The 21,790-nt window shown below is 36.1% G+C and overlaps 5 protein-coding genes across 27 annotated transcripts in view; 2 read left to right on the top strand and 3 right to left on the bottom strand.

The window, feature by feature from the left end:
• Window positions 1–9,546, bottom strand: part of Liprin-alpha (PTPRF interacting protein alpha) — a 37,708-nt gene extending 28,162 nt beyond the window's left edge. For 9 of the 20 annotated variants that reach the window (XM_012365383.2, XM_012365384.2, XM_012365382.2 and 6 more), the window contains exon 1: window positions 6,191–9,545. In XM_012365383.2, coding sequence (XP_012220806.1) covers window positions 6,191–6,439 — 249 coding nt within the window. In that variant the 5' untranslated portion in view covers window positions 6,440–9,545. Of the gene's footprint in view, window positions 1–6,190 lie in introns of all 20 variants that reach the window. The other 11 variants (XM_012365377.2, XM_067357439.1, XM_012365376.2 and 8 more) reach the window with 7 other exon arrangements.
• A 454-nt stretch (window positions 9,547–10,000) lies between these two features.
• Window positions 10,001–11,817, top strand: LOC105671332 (uncharacterized). Its single transcript, XM_012365390.2, has 3 exons — window positions 10,001–10,160; window positions 10,559–10,847; window positions 11,072–11,817. Exons 1-2 carry the CDS (start codon window positions 10,052–10,054, stop codon window positions 10,840–10,842), a joined length of 393 nt encoding a protein of 130 aa, XP_012220813.1. The 5' UTR covers window positions 10,001–10,051; the 3' UTR covers window positions 10,843–10,847; window positions 11,072–11,817.
• LOC105671330 (uncharacterized) lies at window positions 11,459–13,804 on the bottom strand. 4 transcript variants are annotated; one of them, XM_067357488.1, is made up of 8 exons: window positions 13,438–13,798; window positions 13,329–13,361; window positions 13,205–13,240; window positions 12,847–12,912; window positions 12,579–12,716; window positions 12,435–12,506; window positions 11,979–12,038; window positions 11,459–11,904 (listed from the first exon to the last, which is right to left on the bottom strand). In XM_067357488.1, exons 1-8 carry the CDS (start codon window positions 13,534–13,536, stop codon window positions 11,902–11,904), a joined length of 507 nt encoding a protein of 168 aa, XP_067213589.1. In that variant the 5' UTR covers window positions 13,537–13,798; the 3' UTR covers window positions 11,459–11,901. The 4 variants fall into 4 exon arrangements, 3 of the variants coding, with proteins under 3 accessions (XP_067213589.1, XP_012220811.1, XP_012220812.1); XM_012365388.2 differs by having other exon boundaries at window positions 11,459–12,038; window positions 13,438–13,795; XM_012365389.2 differs by lacking the exon at window positions 13,205–13,240 and having other exon boundaries at window positions 11,459–12,038; window positions 13,438–13,804.
• Window positions 13,805–14,073: 269 nt separating this feature from the next.
• LOC105671369 (pyruvate dehydrogenase phosphatase regulatory subunit, mitochondrial-like) lies at window positions 14,074–19,244 on the top strand. The gene is made up of 12 exons (XM_012365483.2): window positions 14,074–14,529; window positions 15,010–15,241; window positions 15,443–15,706; window positions 15,792–15,954; window positions 16,252–16,536; window positions 16,624–16,926; window positions 16,997–17,136; window positions 17,337–17,542; window positions 17,642–17,783; window positions 17,880–18,149; window positions 18,390–18,562; window positions 18,666–19,244. Exons 1-12 carry the CDS (start codon window positions 14,246–14,248, stop codon window positions 18,922–18,924), a joined length of 2,721 nt encoding a protein of 906 aa, XP_012220906.1. The 5' UTR covers window positions 14,074–14,245; the 3' UTR covers window positions 18,925–19,244.
• Window positions 19,245–19,634: 390 nt separating this feature from the next.
• shrb (charged multivesicular body protein shrub) lies at window positions 19,635–21,759 on the bottom strand. Its single transcript, XM_012365490.2, has 4 exons — window positions 21,429–21,759; window positions 20,829–21,006; window positions 20,442–20,695; window positions 19,635–20,317 (listed from the first exon to the last, which is right to left on the bottom strand). The coding sequence occupies exons 1-4, from the start codon at window positions 21,607–21,609 to the stop codon at window positions 20,262–20,264; spliced, it is 669 nt and encodes a 222-aa protein (XP_012220913.1). The 5' UTR covers window positions 21,610–21,759; the 3' UTR covers window positions 19,635–20,261.
• Between the last annotated feature and the right edge of the window lie 31 nt (window positions 21,760–21,790).

Genomic DNA, 21,790 nt, shown 5'->3' with positions numbered 1-21,790 from the left:
ATCCAAAACCGATATTAAATTCCTCAAGTATCTAAAGATATTTAATTCTCGTAGCCTGGGGCGGGAAGAAGGGAGCGCATTTTCCCTTCCGCGACTTCCAGCGACAGCGAGGAAGAATATCCGGGGAATGCACGTGATTATTGATCGTGTCCGAGAGTGCTACTCGCGTGCGAGAACTCTCGACGGAGAAACGCTCCTCGCTCGTGTCGCCGAAAGTATCGAAGGGCGAAAATTGGGCGATGCGAAAAAGAGTGAACGACGTGTCGGAAATCGCGATCGCGGCAACACGATTCCGCCCGGCCGGCTTGTTATGACAGTTTTCACCGCGCTAACAAGATTCGGCAATTCAAAAGCTAAAAAAAAAATTTGAAACTGTGGAAATGTAATATATTGGTATACAAAAATGCGTATCGATATCAAGGATTTAGTAAATCGTAAAATCTGTTTTGAAGCGAACGAACATATGTTACGCGCGCGATTATTTAACTCTTTAAGTCTCAAATATATCGACTTTAAGCGATTTGAATTTTATGATTATTTCTCTTTACGTTTTATTTATTTTTTACGGGAATGAAATGTTATTTCATCATCAGAGCGTGACGGTAAATAATATCCACTGTAAAGATACTATAATTTTAATAGAAAATGCTGCTCAGCTATTTATGACAATAACAACATCGTTTTTGCATGATCAAATCATATCTTCACAGTTGCAACTTCCGTTGAACGGGAGCATCGTTGCTCACTGAAGTGAAAAGGTCGTGCGAGAAAAATGGCTTTACGTAAGAGTATATATCACGGGATATATGAAACGTTCCGCTCTCGATTCGATACAGAAACGTATTGACTAACAATCACGTGCGAGCACGCCCTACGAATGTATGTTAATGCACACACAAATCTGATGCGTGCAATATATACGGATTCGCAAAGCAACAAAATATTCCGCGAGATTGCCAAACCGTAATTGTGTTCATATTATTTGTATATCCTTTAACAAATGGCTTAATAAAGAATTTAATAAATGACTATTGAATAATAACGCTAATAAATAAGTCACAAATTAAAATTAATTTCTCGCAAAAATATAAACGGAGGTAAACTATAAGATAATGTATCTTCATATTTTACAAATTTCTAATTTCTCTTTTTTCTAAAAGCCTTCTCTCTTCAATCATTGCTTGGAAATTACAAATAAATATTTTTGTCAATATTTTCGAAATAAAAAAAAAAAAAAGATCCCAAGAATTCTGTAACGACAGAATCTTGTCTGATAATTCTGAAATATCTTGTATACTTTGATCTTCTTTAGTGAATATCGGAAAGGAAAAGGAATATATACATGATCATGCTTATACATGTATAAAGCAACAGATGGATCGTCGGTCTTTCTCTCTCGATCTCGTCTTTTCTTCAGCTACTTTGTCTGGTCTCTCTTATTTTTTTTCTAGCCATCGGGCTCTAATGTGTTCAGCATCGATACGCTAAATAGAGTCGCGTTAACCCGTCGGATTCTTCGAACTCTTCGTTATTCGAACATGTTGTGTATTTATGAAAGAGTCGTAACACATATCTGTTATATTGTACATTATATATTTATCTAAAGCTAGTAAATATCCAGCGATTAATTTGGAATCAATTTTTTTCAAATAAAAATATCGAGTGTTCGAGTTAAAAGCGATTGGAAAAAGAAACGCTTTTCGCGAACTAAGCTTTGGAGAAACAAATAAACAATAAAATCATGTTTTTTTAGTTAATTTTAAATTAACGCATGGTAAAAGGAATGAAAATTTCGAGATGCGTTTTGTTTCTGCACGACGACACGAGGCCCGCGCTTGCCGTCCCGTTAAAAAAAAGTTCAATTTAATCCAATCATCCTGATTCATATTAAGGGCTTGAATTAACTTAAATTGGTATCAAAATTGCCCAACTCGAACAAAGTAGTGTGCATTAGCGAGTAGAAAATTCGACTGGTAATTTTTTGTTAATATTATTAATATAGCTATCACGTAGTAATTAACGTAACCGTTAACGCGATTATACGTATGCGCTAATGCCACGTCACTTTTAATGCGGGAATGCACTCACGTGCGTAGTTTCACAGCAAAGTAGATCGCAGCGAAAGCAGTTAGGTTTCGTTGAGCAAACGCGGTGTGATATAAAGCCATGTTATTCGATCGCGAATAAGTAAAACTGGATTTCACTGACCCTCCGTTATTGGGACACCCGCTATATATTACCCTGGATGCGTAAAAGCCAATCGTCCGCTGGACGGATCGATATAACTGTTGCCTTCTGTCCTTCTTCCGATGAGAAACACAGGTATAGCAATACTCGGCATTTTTGTGCACGCGTAAACGATGCAGAATAAGACTTTCAATTTTGTGATTCAAGAATATTTTTCACAATTATTTTCTTTTTGCTGTAAACATAATATCTGACTTGAAAGTGAATCTATCTTGCAACCTGGAAGCGAATGTCATACGGAGTGATCGAAACTTAACTACCTACTCGCTCCTAATTTTTAAATAAATATATAATTTAGAAACATATATTTATTTTTTTTAAATATCAAGCATCAACACAAGTTTCAACACATCAAAATGATAAAAGTTTTAACACATTGTCAATATTTGCAAGTAAGAAAAATGCTAATTCTGAGCCACAAATAATTAATTCGAGATGAAAGTTTATTTATAATTTTGTGTAATAGAAAACATTTAAAGACGATATGTAAGTATAATTAAATTACTGATACACATTTTGTACACGTGTGTATTCTAATATCTCAAATACTTTCTATTACACAGTAATTACGTAAAACTATAAGTGATATTTTATCGCAAATGCTCTTGCGAATCACGAGTCCTCTAAAGTGGACTTCATAAGCGACAAGGCCGAAAGAGGTCATTCGGGAGAAATTTAGCTTTTCCATTTTCAACATTATGTGTCTTCATATAACCTAACCTTAAATTGGAATTCTATTAAAGTGAAGTTTGATTAAAATTTGGACTTCGAAAGAATGTCAATTTATCAGATTAGTCCTGGCGAGGAATTTTTTGAATCTTGTAACTCAGGAACTATTAGTGTTTCAATATTTTCGACAAGATAAAAATTGGGATGCTTATACACCTTTAATTTTTGATTAATATTTCAAGATAAAAGTATGCAAGATTATTTATATAGGAAAATAAAATATATGTCACTGTGTCTCGCTATCGATAAATCGATCAACCTATAAACCTGCCCTAATTATCGTGAGAGTTCGAGGTATTTCAATAATTGAGTATATGACAACATTCCGGACATTGTATCGGGATATTTCCTCTTCTACGTATTAATTATTAAATGCTATTATCAATTATTATTAATTATTGATAAAAAATTGACGTGAAATCGTTTTATATTAAATCGCATATTTTATACGTTTTAATAAAAAAATTGCATAAAAAATTAATATCACAGCTATTTCTGTTTTCTTCTTCATTCCTACTCGCTTATTAGTTTAATTAACTTTTCGCAAAGTAATCAGCTTTCTATAGAAAAAAACTTTCACACGTTCGCGACAGTAATCACATTTCGACGTTGCGAGAGTTTCGAAATTACTTCAAAATCTTTAATAACGTAAAAAATTTTACATTTATGTGAATATGAGGTTAACTTAATTTTTTTCTAGTCTAGCTTACTTGCAATAAAAATTAAAATGTTCGCTTGAATAAATGACTATCATTCGAGAAGTTTGAGATTAGATTATGCGATAAAAATTATTGTACAAAAATATTACAGAAAAAATCACTTTCTTTCACTTTTCCAAACTGTCAAACCAATATTTAACAAAATAATAATAAAAATAGAATAAATATCTAAAATAATAGAGATTTAATAAAGATATAAGGAATATGTAATATAATGACGATATAATGAATATATATAATATAATATAATATAATATAATATAATATAATGAAGATGTGTTTCGAAAGTTTCGCGATAAATAAACTCTATTTAATTTTTTAAACACAAATTTAAAACAATTCAGAAAAATTCGAGCTCTTCAACTTAAAAACGTTTTTCTGCATCTCTCTTGCTCCCGTTTCATGAGAGCAATTCACTTCCCACGGTTACAATAACAGCTATTTATCACAAGCAATTAAGTGAAGCGCGTCGTTCGATAGAACAAAATTGCACGTTCGTGCGTAATAAAAAAATTTAATGATCAAAACAAATAAAAAATAATTCGTAAAACATCACTGATGATCACGCTATCAAAATCTATCAACCGTTGCTTTGCAAATTAAAATATCCTTGACAAAGTAATATAAATGTAGAAAAATGCTTTTAACTCTCGAAAAGGGAAAAAGCAGTGCTATTTAAAAGCTGACGGATTTAAAAAGTGTGAAGGATTTCAATCAACAGAATTTCAATTTTTAAACGACAATGTAGGTTAGAGTGCAATTTTTAAAATTTCGTCTGGCGAACAGATTCCGATGACGTCTTCGACAACACCTGTTTCTCCACGGTGAAATGTCAAATTAAAAGAGAGGCCACGATAGAGTCGCGCCATCGTCGTCTTCCAAAGATATTCTGACATTTACGTTGAAAACGTGCTCGTGTTAAAAAACAAGAAGCGGGAGACGTTTGCGCGCGAACGCGAGTACGGGACAACTTTGATATTCTCAGCGGAGAGTCCGAGATTGAGACGATCTTCGCGACGTGTGTCGCGAGAGATCCTACGATCGTCGTTTCCTGTCAACTACGAGGTACGCATAAAAAGACGCGCGCGCGCGGTTCGCGTTCGCCGTCACGCAAGGCACTTCCTAGACGACGAGATTGTTTGCATCACATTGGATGACAAAAAGCGCAATAAAAAGTTGCGGTATTGCATCGTGTACGTTCCGCTGTGCAAATCCGCTCGCGTCGCAAACGGCTCCGGGCGAGCCTTCTTTTTGCAGACAACACATCGCGATCCGTCGAGAACCGACGTGAATATTCGTATCGTTTCCGCTGTCATACCTTTAGATTAATAATGCTCTATTCGAGGAGTCATTAAAGTTCCGCGTATAATTATATATTTCAATTTGATAAGAACTTGAAAAACTGCTTAAAAAATTAATGACTAGTTAATGAATAAGATGTCGAAGCCGCGAGATTCTCTGTGAGCTAAAATAATTCAACAAGAATTTGAAAATTTACAAACAAGCTACGAAATTTGGATGCGTGACTATTTTTCGAAAAAGACAATAAAAATAAAAGCGATTTTCTCTAATATATTTCCAATTTTTTTGTCACACATATATTTAACTTTATTTAAATATAAACAATTCTTTATATTTAAGTATTTTTGTAAGAAAAAGTGTGAAAAATATATTCTCCCAAGTTAAAATTGATAAAACTAAGTATAGATAAAATAATATCTCTTATCTCGCGCATCAACTTGTGCAATTCTCCGCAACTTAGTTCTACTGCTGATTAATGAAAAGATTCGAAAAAAAGAATCGAAGATACCCCGCATATCTCTCGAACGCGAATGCAGGAGCGAATAAAACCTTCTTTCTCGAAAGAAGCCAATCGAGATCGCGGGACGATGGTGAGTACTGCTTGTTTTACGTTTATGCGCAAGAAAGCAGGAGCGAATGCCTCGAAGCGGCAAAGTAAAACGCACTAAACAAGGAGTTAATTACGGTGTTAGTAAGTAACGTGCATATCTCACGGAAAGTGGGACAACTACAAAGATAACGCCATGCGTGCAAGCGTATAGTTCGCGTTAAATCACTGCTGCAGCGCGATCGTGTTACGTAAACGTTTCAGTGATTGCGGGATTCATGTCCGGCGCGTACGACGTATCGCAATTAGAAAGAATCGCCAAGAAGCTCCCGTCGTTACGTCGTTAACAATCGCCCGTTCGGGCAATTATATATCTCATAGCAATCAATTTTTCATCGTGCCATCAATTTTTTGCCCAATGAGAATAATAAAAACTTCTTGCAGCAATTTGATATTTAAATCAGAACCGTCCAGCACAGAATGTTTAATCAAATTTTTGCGAAATTTATTCGCAGCGTTCAACGTCGCGAAGGTACATGCGATAAGAATTCGTTTTCACACTCGGCTGCTTTCAGCAGCGCTCGCCACTGATCGCCGCATCATTTGGGGCGCGCATTAAAACTAAAGAGACGAGGATTCGACTCACCTGAGGAATGTTCGCGTTGAGCTGGCGGTTCAGGGCGTCCCGCTCCTTCTCGACCTCGGCGAGACGCGCCTCCATCTCCTGCAGCCGCTCCTGGTGCTCGCGCATCGACTCCATCATCTTGTCGCGCTCGTCCAGCATCTGCACCATCAGCTGCTCGAAGTTCCCGTCCTCGCCGGAGAATTGCGAGCTACGCTGGCTCATGCTGTCCTCCGCGATCGTCGGCATCACGTCGCACATCATATTCCACATTTTTGCGTGTCGTTATTATTTTGTGTTACTTGTTGCTGTTGTTATTCCACCACCGCTCCCGCGCACCACCCCGCCGCGGAGCACCAGAGCTGCGAGAGAAGATTCACCGGCGAATTTACGCGCGCGTTCACGAACGACCGCACGCGCGCGTCACTCGTAACCGCGTGACACCGCGTACGCGACAAAACGCACACGCACACACACACACATGACACGCATACGAGAATAGGTCACAAAATAAAGAGACATTTTCGAAAGAGAAATTGAAAATGTTCCTTTACTCTTTGACTTCTTCCGGTATACATACATTCACACACGCACACGCGCATAAATACACAAGCGAAGCGAGAAAGCGGAAACCGGCAGAGATTCCACCGGATCCCGATATCTTGCTCTCGAGCTCATTCGAGCTCATTCGAGCTTATCTCACTCTCTCTCTCTCTCTCTCCTTTCCTCTTTCCCTATCTTTCTCTCTCTCTTTTTCGCTTTATCTCAATCTTTCTCTTGCTCTTATCTGCAACAATTGCGCGACACCTCGCGTAAACCTTCGCTCGCGCCTTGTTTACGTTTTTCTCGCGCGCGCACATTTCTCGCGTGCTTTTTCCGCCGATATCCAAGCACGCTGATTCGCAGCGGATTCGGCACAGTTCTCAGACGAATGGTAAAAATAATAATTCTCACGAAAGCCAACCTTGCAAGCGCTCTCCCGCTTCTCGTTAATCTCGTTAATAATCTTGAACTTCTTTCCCACGTATGGAAGTTATGACAGCTCCGTTAACGCGTCCTATCGCGTGATCAATTTTCTTCTTCAATTTCCGTGGAGCAGCGCTTCGTGTCACACACGCTCGTTGATTGCCGCGCGGAATTGCGCTTTATCTCCTCGCTCTCTGACGAAACACGATCGATGGGCGATCGGTCTTCAGTCTTCCCGCTCGCTGCCGGAGTATCATTGTGTACCTAGAATCAGATCGAGTGTCACGAGATCATTCTGTCCGCTATAAGTAAATGAAGCCGTAGTAAAATACCGCGTCTCTCCGACTCCCACGACGAAGGCTTCCACGCGCGATCCAGATGTCCACGCGCTCCGTTCCGTTATCGACGCCTCTCTCGTGTTGAAAGATCACCGACGAGCGTTTCGCGACGCACTCGCTTCACCAATCTAGCCCGAATGACAGAACTCGCTCGCGCGCGCGGACTGCACGCCTCGCCTCTTTTACTCAATCATATAAGTCGTGACGTTCAATTTCTCGTGACTTCCAGTTACGCGAGAGAAAGAGAGAGAAGGAAGCTCTCGCGCGCGCAATTAGTCGGATCTGAAAGCCGTCGTTCTTATTTGTTTGTTCCATCCTTGTTTATTTGACATTCAGCGGCCTTCCGCTCCTTGCGACATATGCTTCTCCTTCGTTTCTCGGCGGGGATCTCGATAGGACACATAGTAATACTCGATTTCCTGAACGCAGCAACACCCTTGGATCGAATGTTCAAGCACACGCGAACTCGTGCACCGGCTCGCAATCAATCGATCGCCGGTCGGTTTTTGAACGGTTCGCGCCTGGCCCGGCGCGATAGATAGATCGATAGCGTGTCGCGACGTCGTTGACCAGGAGCTGTCTTCTTTCGTCCCACGGAAAAAAAAATCAATCGTCAGAACAACCGAACAGCTTCCTCATCCGTGATCCTTCTACTTGTGACCCTCGTGAGCACAGCCGCAAAGCCCGCGCGATTAATCAATCGCTTTCAAAGTGACTTCTATCATCGCGAAAGCGCTCTCGTCATTTTCAAGCTTCTTCCTTCTCTTCTAAAACTGGCATCTGTTTCCACCTTCTATTTCTCGCAGATATTTTCCGTCCCTCTTGCGATACGCTATCACTCGGTCATCTTCCTACACTCCGTATGCCTCTTGTATTCCTTTTTGCCGTCCGATTCCTATCTCGATACTCCGAAACGCCACTTTGACAGATCGCTACTACGTGGGGGCAACGGTAGTAGCAACAGCGCGGTAGTACTAGTGGTGGTAATGCTGAATGTGCCCCGGCCGATTCTACAAAGCACTCACGATGAGAGAGCGAGGGAGAGAAAGAGAGAGAGTCTCCCACCCCGGGAATCTCTCGCCGCACGCTCTCTTTTCTCGCTCGCGGTGTCGCGACTTTCGATCGGGCGGCTTTCGAGTGGCCCGGTGTCCGCCCGTCCGCCGGGTCGCACGACACCCACGACGATGAAAGCGTGGTTCGATGAGCCGGCGGCGCTTCGTTTTTTCCGTTCCGTCATAGGATCACTCTCGACACACTTCACACGATTTGATTCATCCTCCGGATTCTCGTCAAACTACACTTCTTTCGATGTCTTCAGCCGCTGGCGCTTTAAGCCGAGTGTTTCTTTGAGGAAAAAATGTACCCAAAGGAGATCCGCGGAAGAGAGTAACGGCTTATCACCGTGGACCGGGATCTCGCGACGTTTGCTTATTATCACGATCAGCAAGAGAGAGAGAGAGAGAGAGTAGGAAAGAATGAAAGAAAGAGAAAGAGAGAGATAGAGAAAGAGAGAGAAAGGCTGGACGGAACGCGGCGCCGATTCGTACATACGATTCGTACCGACGAGCACTGCCGCTGCGCAGCGCGGCGCCGAAACTCCCCGAGTTCAGCCCGCGGCGACGGCGACGACGGCGACGACGAGGACGACGATGACGACGACGCGGCTGGGCATCATCCCGATGGCGTGTTATCTCGCGCGCACGACGCCGTAACACCCCGACACACCTACTCTCCGGGATTCGTTCCTACCGCCCCAGCCTCGTCTACGCTACACACCGTTCCCGATACCGGCGGCCATCTTGCGCCGATGACGTCAGTCGCCGTGGCCGAAGACGCGCCCGACTCCACCCGAACGCAGTCGCGATCGTAGACCGCGTTTTCACGAATGGCGAAACTAGAGACCCTAGAGCCGAGATAGATGACGCATAAATCGGCGCGCATTATGAATCAACTACAAGAAATAAAAAGCGCTAGATTGATAATTACAGAGGCCCTTCGGGATTTTTTGTCAGACGATCACCGATGGATGTTCAGTAGCGTTATCTAGAATTATTTTACACTTCGAACTACATAGCCGTATCCCTTTTCTCGATAACATTGGTAAACGATATATAACCGTTTACCACAAAATACAAATAAATTTAACATATCAAATTTGGCACATATTTCAATAAATTATTATACAATATTGCATTGAGTTAACTCTGTTGTATTAATATTGTTAAATTATTATCGAATGTTTTATATTAATGAAAGATATATATATTCTTATAAAATATAAAAATAAGAACTTAAATTTTTGCAGTCTAATTAAATGTTGGTATAGAAGACTCTAATCTTTAACAAGAAATATCGACAATGTGAAATTATTTATATCAATCTATTATTGGATACTTCATATTTTCATATATAAATATGCAAACATTTCGTTTGCAAGATAAGAATTGTATGATTTTTTGCAGATAATCGATACTTGGATATGTTGAATTCAAATATAAATATCGCGGCATTTTCGATCGTCCTATACTATATTATATTTCAGCTGTGTGACTAGAGACTGCGCTATGTCACGAGATGCTGGATGATCAATACTATTCGCACTCTGGACCAAAAAGCGGAATCGAGAAGATACACGTCGTCCAGCAACAACATGAAAACCGTAACGCATACGTGTGTGCCAGGCGCCGCCGGTGAGTTTAACATATTTTCCGAACAATCTAAACATTAAACAATCAGTAAAGAAAGAAAGAATTAATCATTATCAAAACAAAAGCAACTTCGATTATCATTGCACACAAAACTATGGGTGTGCAAGATGCGCATTCATTACCACTACATATAACAAATTGAAGATGTTAAGAATGAAAAATAATTTTCAAGAAAATACAGCATATATTTTAATTTAAATGCGGCTTTTTATAATTTTAATGGAAAAAAATTTATTTTAATTCAAGAATATGTAAAAGTTGCTTTGTGTGTTGCGTCATTTTGGTTAATTCTTCAATTAAATCTTTAGTCAAGTTTTTAATTTAATTAATTTCATCGACAATTATATATCTTTCTAATATTGCACTCGCGTAAATTACAGATTTACCTGTTGGGGAGTCAATCGAGGATATCGCCGAGTCGGTAGATGAGTTGCGAGAGAAACTCGCCAACATGAAAAAACTCATGGAAGAGCGACGGGGTGCGACGCTGGGTGAGATTAGCGCTCGAAAAAGAAAAGAAACTTCCGATATAATAGATGGCAACTTCCTATCTTGGATCTTCGGCTCGGCCCTCGTGGTCATCCTCAGCGTGAGCTTCTACGCCTTCTACAACCTTTATCACGCAGTGCTGAAAAAATTCCCATCTCATCACACGGAATTGTAAAGAAGGTGCGCGAGAACGTGATAAAATGCAAGTTCGATACTTTTGCGGCAGAGTAAATATTGAAAAATCAAATTCGCTTAATTTTCCCGTTAAGATAAAGAGATAAAATTATAGCAATGTTTTCTTAAGGAGAAATCTTCATTAAATTGTGAAAATAAACTATGAAAACATCTGATGATTACGAGGTAAGAAATACTAGACATTAATTAATTAATAATTAATTTTTTAGGAAAATACCTTTAGAGGATGATTGGATTCGGATTAACAGCATCATGTTATATAGCTTTCCAACGTGAATAAATTTCATGAATTTTAAGCTACAAATATTGAAGAGGATTGAAGAATGTATTAAAAGTGACGAGCATCTGATGATTGCATTTCTGAAGAGAAGATACAGTGTAAATTTAAAAAACGGAACACGTTTATTTTATATTTGTTCAATGTAGATAGACTTTGTAGCGATAAAAAGCCCGACGAACTTTTTTCCACATTCCAAGATCTAGCGACAATTACTAGAATTCGCGCGATTATCAATCAATTTTCACGGCAATGTGTGCGAAATTGTTCAACCGGCTATGCTAATTTTCAAAAATATTGTGTACGTAACATAAGAAACAATTTCTCGTACAGAATATTAAATCGAACGATAGCAAAATCACAAGTTAAGTGCCTTAAAAAGCTTACGATTTAATTGTTCCGCTATGTGTGTTATAATGTGTTATTGCATCGCATGTGTATGAGATAAACAAATTCAGTTTCAACAAATCGCCCGATAATTCTACTAAATTTGAAACAATTAAGAAGTATCTCGCACACACAAATCTAAACATCGTACACGTTGTACTAAATTAAAAAAAAAATTTAATTCTTATTCTACAATATTGATTAATTGCTATAATCGCACTTATGCAACTATAATTTCTGCATTAAAAATCGTTGTACATGTTATGAATAAAAGATTGAACCACAATCAAATCAACATTTCAACATTCCATTTCAACGTAAAAGCTTCATAATTCAGAATTCATGGTATTGTTGTATCTCATTTTTCTATGTCAATCACTGGAATAAGCACGATATCAAACTTATAAATAAGTCGTTAAAAGGGTGATTTAAATTAACATAGAGAAAATTACTTCATTGTGCCCCAAATCTTTAGCAAAGTTATCAATTAATCTCCGATAATCTTCACCTTGCTAAAATTATACATATATGTTAAATAACAGAAAAGAAGCTATAAGAACCAAAGTGCTGATGTTCGAACTCAACAAATTTGTATTACAAATCAATATAGAATAATGGCATAGATGCAGACATGTTTCAGTTCAATTTTTAAGTCCTCTTTAGTCTAATAAAAATTATAGAGATAAAACATTACTGCTCTGTTGACTTGTAATAAAAATTTTTTGCACACCTGCTGCTTTGGTTCTTATAGTCTTTTTTTTTCATTATAGAATTAGGTCATATTTAAATAATATCTCACATGTCGGCTATTTAGCAAACAAAATACCAAAAATTTATTAGCATATTTATATGCCATATAGTCACAAAATCCATTTTTTCCAAACAATAATGTAAAAATCTATGCTTACCTTTAATACTTCATTCTTTAGCTCCTCTCGTCGGAAAGACAGTTTTGAAATATGACCATGCAACATCTTCATCTATACTGACACAGCAATATATTACTCAAAGCGCGCATCGTCAGCATAATTCTATTTACATAATATTCAAACCTCAATTTCCGTTTTACGAACATCTTTCTTCAAAGCTGTCATTACGAATCTGTAGCGATCTCGGTACGATAGAGTCTTGTTTTCAACGTCGCTTAAAATGTTCTCTAGATTCTTTATTTCAGTACGATATCGCTGAAACTGCATTTACAAAAGTATTTTGATTTTCGTTGAGCATTATGTAAAAAAAATACTTAGCTTAATTTAAAAAAATAAACTTCATAGTTTCACAGATTATCTTAACTTCTCTCTCTAATGTTGCTTTTCTTACCACTCGCTTTTTCTCCGTAAGCTTATCCGTGAGCTTTTGAAGATGTTTATCTGCATCTTTGTGGTTCTAAAACAATATTGTAAAAAATTAAATTGCAACAAAAAGTAATATAAGTTCTTTTTAAAAAGAATTTTAATAAATATAGCAGATAAAAAAATATTTGTAAATACTATCCTTAATGAAAAAATTTTCGCAAAAGAAAGAAGTCGCTACAAAATCAATGAAAGCATACAATATGTTCTAATAGAAATACTTTGCAGCAATATTTTTTTCTTGTGCAAAATAATTTCAAAAAAAATTAAATGTGCAAATATTTTTTTAATAACGTGTAATAATTCAATTAACATTGATAACTAACTTCCGAAAGAACCGTTAATATTGTTGTAGGCAAAATCTAAAAAGAAAGATTACAATTTATAATTCTAACCACACACATTAAATAAAAATCTAATGAGACTAATATAAAAGTATTAATTACTTACGCGCTTTTTTAATTCCATTATTTCATTATGATGCTGAAATAATCATAGTTAGAATCATTTCACAAAACATTCCACAAAAATAAAAAATAACATTTATAACATTTCTCACAAGAATAGTCAAGAAGGCCACAATACATAATTCGACGAAAATAAAAATCGATAGTATCTTGCAGTCATAGATTGGAAGATCTAAAATATTCGTCCACATTTCACAATATAAAGGAAACAATACTTTAACAAAAATTAAAAAATTTATGCAAATTTCTCTCGTTTCTGCTTTAAATTTTTGTCATTTATATATGAATAATAGATCCAAGTTGAATACAGCTACTGACAGCTACACAATTTTGTGATCGGAAAATCGATTTATCGAAAAACAATCACGATCGTTTTCGAGAAACAACTATCGCGATATGTCGAATATTTTAAATATAGCGCCAATTTGCTAATAGAGGTATAATGGAAATGTTAAAAAAATACATATATAGAAAAATTTTTTTATATAAAATCTCGATAAAAGAATAAAATTTCTATTAGAATTATTGGTGCATAAATATTTGTGTATTAATTATATCTTAACAACAATCATAAGAATATTAATTATTTATAATAATTAGACGTTCTTAATGATAGTCACACATATCACTCATTATTAATAACATAAATAATTTCATATTTTAATATTTTTATTATCCTTAATAATTATGAATAATAATATAAATTGTTCTACATAATCTTCGGCGAAGTCGCAATCTCGTGTTACTTTGAATCGTCATATATTTCGAATATAAATAAATAGAACTAGAACACTGTTACCATTTTGAGAACTTCGCGAATGCCGGTGCATATAGATTGCATTTTAACAAAAAACATCAACAGATCGACAACTTCCAACTGAATTGTGTCGCTGGCGTTTAATGTTAAAGCAAATCTATCCGAGATGTGTGTGCTTGCCAGTCAGAAAGAAAAGTGTGAGAGCAAAACGATACATAACCTACAAAGAGAATTTTCCATGGTGTTTGTCGACGAGTACGGTGCGCAAATTGTCAACCAGCGAGAAGAATCGCTCATCGGAAAATTCTGCGCACTTGCCGTCGCAATCACAGATCGTCATCGCCGGCGCCGGAACCGTCGCTAACTCCGTCGCTTATCACTTGATTCAGAATGGATGGAACGATGTTCTTGTCCTGGAACAAAATACGTGAGTTTACATCTAATTTATAACTTTTATTTTAACATTAAATTTATAATCATGTTATATAACTTAATGCTATATCCTAATAAATTTTTACAGCACACAGATACATAATTTTTATTGCCTGTTCAACTACAATTTCTTTGGCATAAATCGTGTCATCATGTGTTACATCTTACAAATTTTTAACATTGTATATCTTTGCAACTGAGTTTTAAATTAAAATTCTAATAAAGCCTGGAAATTGTTTCAAGAATATAATTTTGTTTTCTTTCTAAAGGCTAATAATCCAAAAAAGTCTTTTATTTCTCTTTCAGTTTTTGATTATTTGAAAATTATAAGCGCTGCTATTTGTTCAAAAACAATTTATTTCAATGCAGCCAAAGAATTGGTAGTAAAAAGACATTCGATTTTGTTAGAATATTCTGTACATGGAAAGAAACAGCAATTGATGCTTAATGAAATGATAACACTCTCTAATTCTAGAATTGGCCACGGATCCTCACACTTTGGTTCCGGCACGCTGGGACTCTTTAAACCAATTTCTCACAGAAACCTGATCGCATATAGCATTAAATTGTATCAACAATTGCAAGAAATGGGCCATGATATAGGACTGAGACAGTGTGGTAGTATATATCTGGCACAGTCCAAGGAAAGAATGGTGGCTTTAAAAAGAAGAATGGCCTACAACGTACCGACTGGATTGCATTGTGAGGTATGTAATGTACTTTTTGCTACTAGTTGCAATATTTGATATACATAGTTTAGTAATATTTGCATAGACTGTAATTATTGTGAGGATTTATTGACAAAAAGTCTTATTTTCTTGAATCTTAATAAATATATTTTTGATTTGATATTTTAAATTAAAATAATTATTAGAATTGAATCGTATAAAGTTATTGATTTATTACAGGTTTTAGGCAGAGAGGAATTGAAAAGAATACATCCCTATCTACATGTTGACGACCTGGAAGGAGCAATTTGGGTAGCAGAAGATGCTGTTGCCAATCTAAATGCGATTTGCAACGTTTTAGCAACATTAGCGAAGCAAGGAGGAGCACGATATATTGAACACTGTTATATAGAAGAAGTGAAGACTGAGAAAGGTGCTGTTAAAAGTGTCAAGACTGAACACGGTACTGTTTCCTGCGAATATTTCATTAACTGTGCTGGGATGGTAGATATATTTTCGTACTAGTCCTAAATACAATTGTAATACTCACAACATATTTAATCTGCATCTCTATTCCTTGACATTTTAGTGGGCTCGTGAGTTGGGATTAAGATGTACACCACCTGTAAGAATTCCTGCATATCCTGTGGAACATTTGTACGCGATCGTGCCGCCTTTGTCATTGGAAGTCAGTACATCTTGGCCGTGTGTGCGAGACTTTGACTCGTACTCCTACATGAGAGAATGGCAAGGTATCATTTATGTTTCATATATTTTCTACATCGTATAAAATTTTATCTTTAAAACAATTTTTCAATCTAATTTATTTAAATGGATTTTCTTATAGATGTAATTTCTGCTTTGTGTTATCTTCATTGATTTACACTTTGGAATTTATTTTCCCATATATGGTGATTAGTTCGATTTCTTATACTTAATATGTGAAAAATCAATTAGATTGAACTTATAAATGTTATTAAAAAGGCATGTGTGCACATTTAGAATTGCATTTCTATTATGATAAATCTGTGCTGCTGACAATCACACAGGTGGACTTTTGCTTGGTTGGTTTGAGCCTGATGCAAAACCCGCGTTTGAGAGCAATCGCGTTCCTTCAAAGAATTGGATGGAATACGTGGAGAGCGATCCAGTTCATTGGCAGCCATTATGGGACAAAGTCTTACATAGATTACCAATTTTGAAGGAAGTAAAATATCCAAATATATACAATTGTCCTGACAATTTCACTCCGGACGGTAGATGGATATTGGGGGAAAGTCCCGAGGTAAAGAATTACTTCGTCGCTGTCGGGATGAACGGCAATTCATTGCAAGGTAAGCTTCTTAAAAATATTACTAAATTCTTTAACTTTTTTTCACAACATGACATATAAATAAGCTTGACTGAATATTTTTGAAAAGGTGCCGGCGGAATTGGCAAAGAAATCGCCGAATCTTTGATAAACGGCGAATCCACACAAGAGGTGCTCCCGTTCAATGTGCAAAGATTTCTGGATTTGCACAACAATAAACAATATTTGCAGCAGAGAATGAAGGAAGTGGTCGGTCGGAATTATGCTATATTGTATCCACATCAATCGGAATACAAATATGCCCGTAAATTACGTTGCTCGCCTTTATATTCCGTATTGGAAGAGCGGGGCGCAATCTTTGGTATAAAAATGGCATACGAGCGTCCACTTTACTTTGATCCAACTTACAGACGTAAGTTCCCATCAATCTTGCGACAGAAACTATTGAAATTATCGCTTATGTTTATGTCTGAATTTAAAAGGGGGACAAAAAAAGCCGATTATGCCGAAAGGTAGTTTTTATAAACCAAAGTTCTTCGATTTCATAAAGGAAGAGTTTCAAGCGTGTAGAGAAGGAGTCGGGATAATAGACATGAGTTCATTCTCGAAGATCGAAATTAAAGTAAGTGATTGGAGCAGACAAATTGGTGAGATTTATATATAGTTCTACATGAAAATCAAATCTTTCCAAAGTTGTTTCTGATTGTGATTAAAATTCTCTCAAAATTTAATCATGTTACAAATTAATGAAAATTTGATCAAGCAATTTCTCATCTCGTCAATTCAGTTATCTTTTTATCTTAATGATAAAATTTCTTGCAGTCTAGTCGCGTGGAAGTGGTGGAGTATCTACAGAAATTATGTTCTAACGACGCCAATATACCAGTCGGTGGAATCGTTCACACAGGAATGCAAAATGAAAAGGGTGGTTATGAGAATGACTGTATGTTAGTGCGACAAGGCGAAAGTAGCTATTTTATGGTCTCACCGACGTCGCAGCAGACACGTATTTATCAGTGGATGTCCAGGTAAATGATATTCTGCAAGGTGTAATCAACTACCTTTCTATTTGATTAAATCTTTTATTAATATGAGATTTTAATCGATTTTCTTATTCAATGAAATAGACATTTGCCAGCGGATCATTCGGTGGGTCTTAACGATGTGACTTCAAAATACACGGTGATCAACATCGTAGGTCCGAAAACTACTGAATTGCTGTCGGAGTTATCCAACTCTGATATCAATCTTTTACCTTTTACTTACAAGGTTAGATTTATTTTTTAATATTGTTGATCGTTTTTCTTTTTTATTTTCGGTAGAAATATGTATGTATACAAATTACCTGTTCATTCAAAATAATAGACAGTAAACATCGCATACGCTTCGGACGTTATGGTAATGGCATTCACGCATACTGGTGAACCTGGCTATTGTCTCTATATACCGTCGGAATATGCACTGCACATTTATTCAACATTGATGGCGGTAGGAAAGGATTACGGTGCAAGAGACGTCGGCGTGCTCACGCAGCGTTTTATGAGAATAGAGAGGTTTATTCCATTCTGGGCTGAAGAACTGACGCCATATGTCACACCGTACGAGGCGGGAAACGGCTACAGCGTAAAATTGGATGTTAGTATTGCAATATAAGCTTTATTGTGTTCTGTTTGTTTCATATGTGCAATTTGTACGTTTGAAATCAAGACGCATGGACATTTAAAGGTAGAAAATCTCATAAAATAATAAGATTTGGAAATGTTAGAAAAGTATTTCTATCTCTAATTATATTAAAAATGGGCCAATTTAAGTAGATTTGAAATAAGACAACTCTGGCATGCTCTAATATTAAATACTTTACAATTCTGTACGCAGAAAGATTACTTTATTGGCAAATCCGCTTTACAACGTCAGAAAGTACAGGGCGTGACAAAGCGATTGGTTTTATTTGTACTCAATGGTATGGATTTGAACAAAGATGTGTGGGCCTGGGGTGGTGAACCATTGTATCGGAACGGTGAATTCGTTGGCACTGTTACATCAGCCGGGTAAGCATGTTTTTCCTATTCAGACGGTGCGTTATTACATTATCATCTATTATATTATTAAATTACATAGTATATTATTATATTATTATACTTGCTCTTTCAGCTATGGTTTTATTATGGAGAAACTGATTTGCCTTGGGTTTATCAGTCTCCCCGGAGCGAGACATAAGCAAGAGACAAACATTATCACCACTGATTTCATAATGGATCCAAGAGCGCGTTATGAAATCGATATTGCTGGAACTAGATTTCCTGCTAAACCGCACATTCATCCATTGCCTATACCAGTATTAAGTAGTCAATTGAACAAGAAATATATTCCTACTCCTGTTGTGTCATATCAGAGTGATGTTTCACGTTAAAAATAAAGCTCTAGTCATTTTTGTTACTTGTATATTTTTAGCGAGTAACGTGAAGATTACCTGTGTAGTTCTGTGTGATAAATTATAGCTTACGGCATATGTGATATAAGACTCACAGTATCAGTAATTCTACGTATCGTTACTTTTTATTTCCTAACTATTATATAATTTTTCTAAAAGAATTGTTCTCGTATTTTATAATATAAATTGCAAATCTGCATCAAAAGTATTGTATCGTGTAACATATATTTTTATATTCATAGCATCTCTCTCTTACATGTGCTGTATAAATTTTCATAATTATACAATTTTGAAACCAATTGACTGTTCTTTTAATCACAGCTTTTTTGGTATATTAGTATTTATTACATTTTTCCAATTTTCAACATTATATGTATCTTTCCTATTGCGTTCAAAATTAAAATTCTAATAATCTTCAAAATTGTCTCAAGAATATAATTTTCTTATCTATTTTCTCTCTTATAAATTTTTAGGTTCATGAAAAAATATCTTATTTTCAATAAGTGCCTTAATGTTTTTGTTGAAAGAAAATTTATACCAACTTAGTCGTTCCAAAAATTTATAACAAAAAGAACATCTGATTTTGTAAAATATTCCGATTATTTTACTGAATAATAATATTTATATTCCCATCTTTTATACATTGCATCATTGAATCAATCGCGAATTAATTTTAAGAGAACTAATACTTTCTTCGAATTAAAATTTATTTATAGCAAATATATTTATACAAAGTTTAGAAGGCCATTTGTATTTATTTGAAGAACATTGTCTTCAAATTGTTATGCATATGTACAGTAACAGAATAAAGCTGTTTTGGAGAAATAATAATAATAATATTATACTTACATTCTATCGCTTTTTTCTACGGAGAACAGGATTGTTTCATTTTTTACATTCAATATATATATTTATATGTTACATGAACTGCATTCGCTGTCTTCAAAGTTCTATTTTCACTTATTTTATATTAATATATTTACTGTAAATATAAAATAAACTCAATTTGCCACTGAGTGACACTTCCCCATTGTCCAGCTGTAGCTGTCGCTGGCAATTGTTAGTATTATTCACCACAGCACGAATATACAAGTAATGCAATCTCTACTAAAGCTGAATTATTAACTTCAGTAAGTTCTTTTTTCCGAAAATTGTGCTTTAAAAAGCTAAACATTGCAAGCTCATATTAAAAAATTAATTTCGATACTTAATACAAGATATGATACTATATTATGTATGGTGATAATATATAATTTACATTTATCTCTAAAAATGTCTTGTGTATCTTTGATTTCAATGTCACTTCTAATATCACTTTACGATGCCCATGCCTCCAACTCTTTTAAATCGTCGTCTTCCTCCGGTTTGGCTTCTATAAATAAAATTTTAATATTTTACATTGTAACGCCACAAATCACAGTAATGCTTTCTAACAATTCATGTTGTTCAAAACAGTTATTGTTACAATAGAGTTCTATCAAAAAAATGATAGTTACTTGTACGAGTTTTGCTGGGTACAACAGGAACGGAAGTCGGTACTGCTGGCAGTTCTTCTGTCGTCGTATCATCAATACCAAGTAATTCTTTATCAAGTTGCTCTTGTTGAAGTTCTTCCAATTCCTTTTCTAGTTCATCCTCATCAGTCTCCGGGCCAAATGCTATTGGATTGGATATGGCATCTGAAATTTCTTTAGCCACATCTTGTTGTTCTGCTATGTCGTCCATCATATCGTGTACTTGATCAACGTCCCTGCATCATAAACATGACATATGAAGGTACAATTTACATTAACATAAAATTATTTTTAAGTAAATAATTCATGTATAACTTATACATATTTTGCATGAGTTTAATTTGTGTATATAAATATAAAAAATCTTACATGTGCTGATGCGCTGCCTTCATTGCATCTGCAGCACCCTTCATAGTAGTAAGTACAGCAGTATTTGTGTTGGCACTTTCCAATGCTTCTCTCTGCATCTCGATGGTAGATAGCGTGCCATCAATTTGCTGTAACTGCTTCTCATATCGCTTCTTTCTTTTCAAGGCTTGAATAGCAGCTGAAAGATAAATGCATGCATAATACTTGATTCAGATTATATATAATACAAATAACAAATCAAGTATACAAGATTATGCAAGATGTAGGAACACCATTGAAGCTTAATATGGGCGTAAGACAAATAAGTTAATTCTGCATAGTAATGGTTGTAAGTGGAAAATTGGAATGGAAGGTATAAGTATTTAACTACTATTGAATCACACAACTATGTTTTAAACCAAGTTCAGTTAATAAAAGGGGGTTGTGTGTGGAAACTGATAAACTGTATGATCAAAAATATCAGTAGAGACAATACGTTCTTGATAAAACACGTAGTTTCCTGTTTTTATTAAACTTCAGTTGCAGTTAGTCAGCGATGAAAATCAGAATCGAAATTTGTGAAAAGCGTTACGTGATTCGTGAAAACAGCGAGAGCCGTACCTCGTTTATTCTTAGACGCGTTTTTCTTCGCTATTAGCATTTCATTGTCTATTTTACTCTCAAGGAACTCTTGCTTCTTTATCAACATATCTTCCGTCTCGCGCAGCTTCTGAATAGCCTCGGCCGTTGACGGAGCGGCTGGCTCCTTCTTGCCGCCAAACACCTTGCTGAAGAAACTCATCGTGTCGGTGTTCTACGATGCACTACGATCACTATAATCTATCGGACGTTTAGCGATTAACCGCGAAACAGAGGAAATATCCACTACTACTGACTGCTACAAGACCAACGTCGCCATGTTCTTTTCGCTTTTGACTTACGCGATACGTCATAGATCTGCTGTGCCTTTTAATTGCGCCCTA

Source organism: Linepithema humile, chromosome 6, assembly GCF_040581485.1.
Source record: "Linepithema humile isolate Giens D197 chromosome 6, Lhum_UNIL_v1.0, whole genome shotgun sequence".
NCBI lineage: Eukaryota > Metazoa > Arthropoda > Insecta > Hymenoptera > Formicidae > Linepithema > Linepithema humile.
This window is presented reverse-complemented; position numbering and strand designations above follow the sequence as displayed.

Excerpts from the sequence above, each read along its gene's own strand:
- LOC105671332 (XM_012365390.2), top strand. The coding sequence starts at position 10,052 with ATGATCAATACTATTCGCACTCTGGACCAAAAAGCGGAATCGAGAAGA. Across the intron at positions 10,161-10,558 it reads GTGTGTGCCAGGCGCCGCCG|ATTTACCTGTTGGGGAGTCA; the intron begins GTGAGTTTAACA and ends CGTAAATTACAG.
- LOC105671330 (XM_012365388.2), bottom strand. The coding sequence starts at position 13,536 with ATGTGGACGAATATTTTAGATCTTCCAATCTATGACTGCAAGATACTA. Across the intron at positions 13,241-13,328 it reads TAATGGAATTAAAAAAGCGC|ATTTTGCCTACAACAATATT; the intron begins GTAAGTAATTAA and ends CTTTCTTTTTAG. Across the intron at positions 12,039-12,434 it reads TAAAGAATGAAGTATTAAAG|CAAGGTGAAGATTATCGGAG; the intron begins GTAAGCATAGAT and ends GTATAATTTTAG.
- LOC105671369 (XM_012365483.2), top strand. The coding sequence starts at position 14,246 with ATGTTAAAGCAAATCTATCCGAGATGTGTGTGCTTGCCAGTCAGAAAG. Across the intron at positions 17,543-17,641 it reads ATTTATCAGTGGATGTCCAG|ACATTTGCCAGCGGATCATT; the intron begins GTAAATGATATT and ends TCAATGAAATAG. Across the intron at positions 17,784-17,879 it reads TTTTACCTTTTACTTACAAG|ACAGTAAACATCGCATACGC; the intron begins GTTAGATTTATT and ends TCAAAATAATAG.
- shrb (XM_012365490.2), bottom strand. The coding sequence starts at position 21,609 with ATGAGTTTCTTCAGCAAGGTGTTTGGCGGCAAGAAGGAGCCAGCCGCT. Across the intron at positions 21,007-21,428 it reads CGCGTCTAAGAATAAACGAG|CTGCTATTCAAGCCTTGAAA; the intron begins GTACGGCTCTCG and ends TTTATCTTTCAG. Across the intron at positions 20,318-20,441 it reads ACCCAGCAAAACTCGTACAA|AAGCCAAACCGGAGGAAGAC; the intron begins GTAACTATCATT and ends TTTTATTTATAG.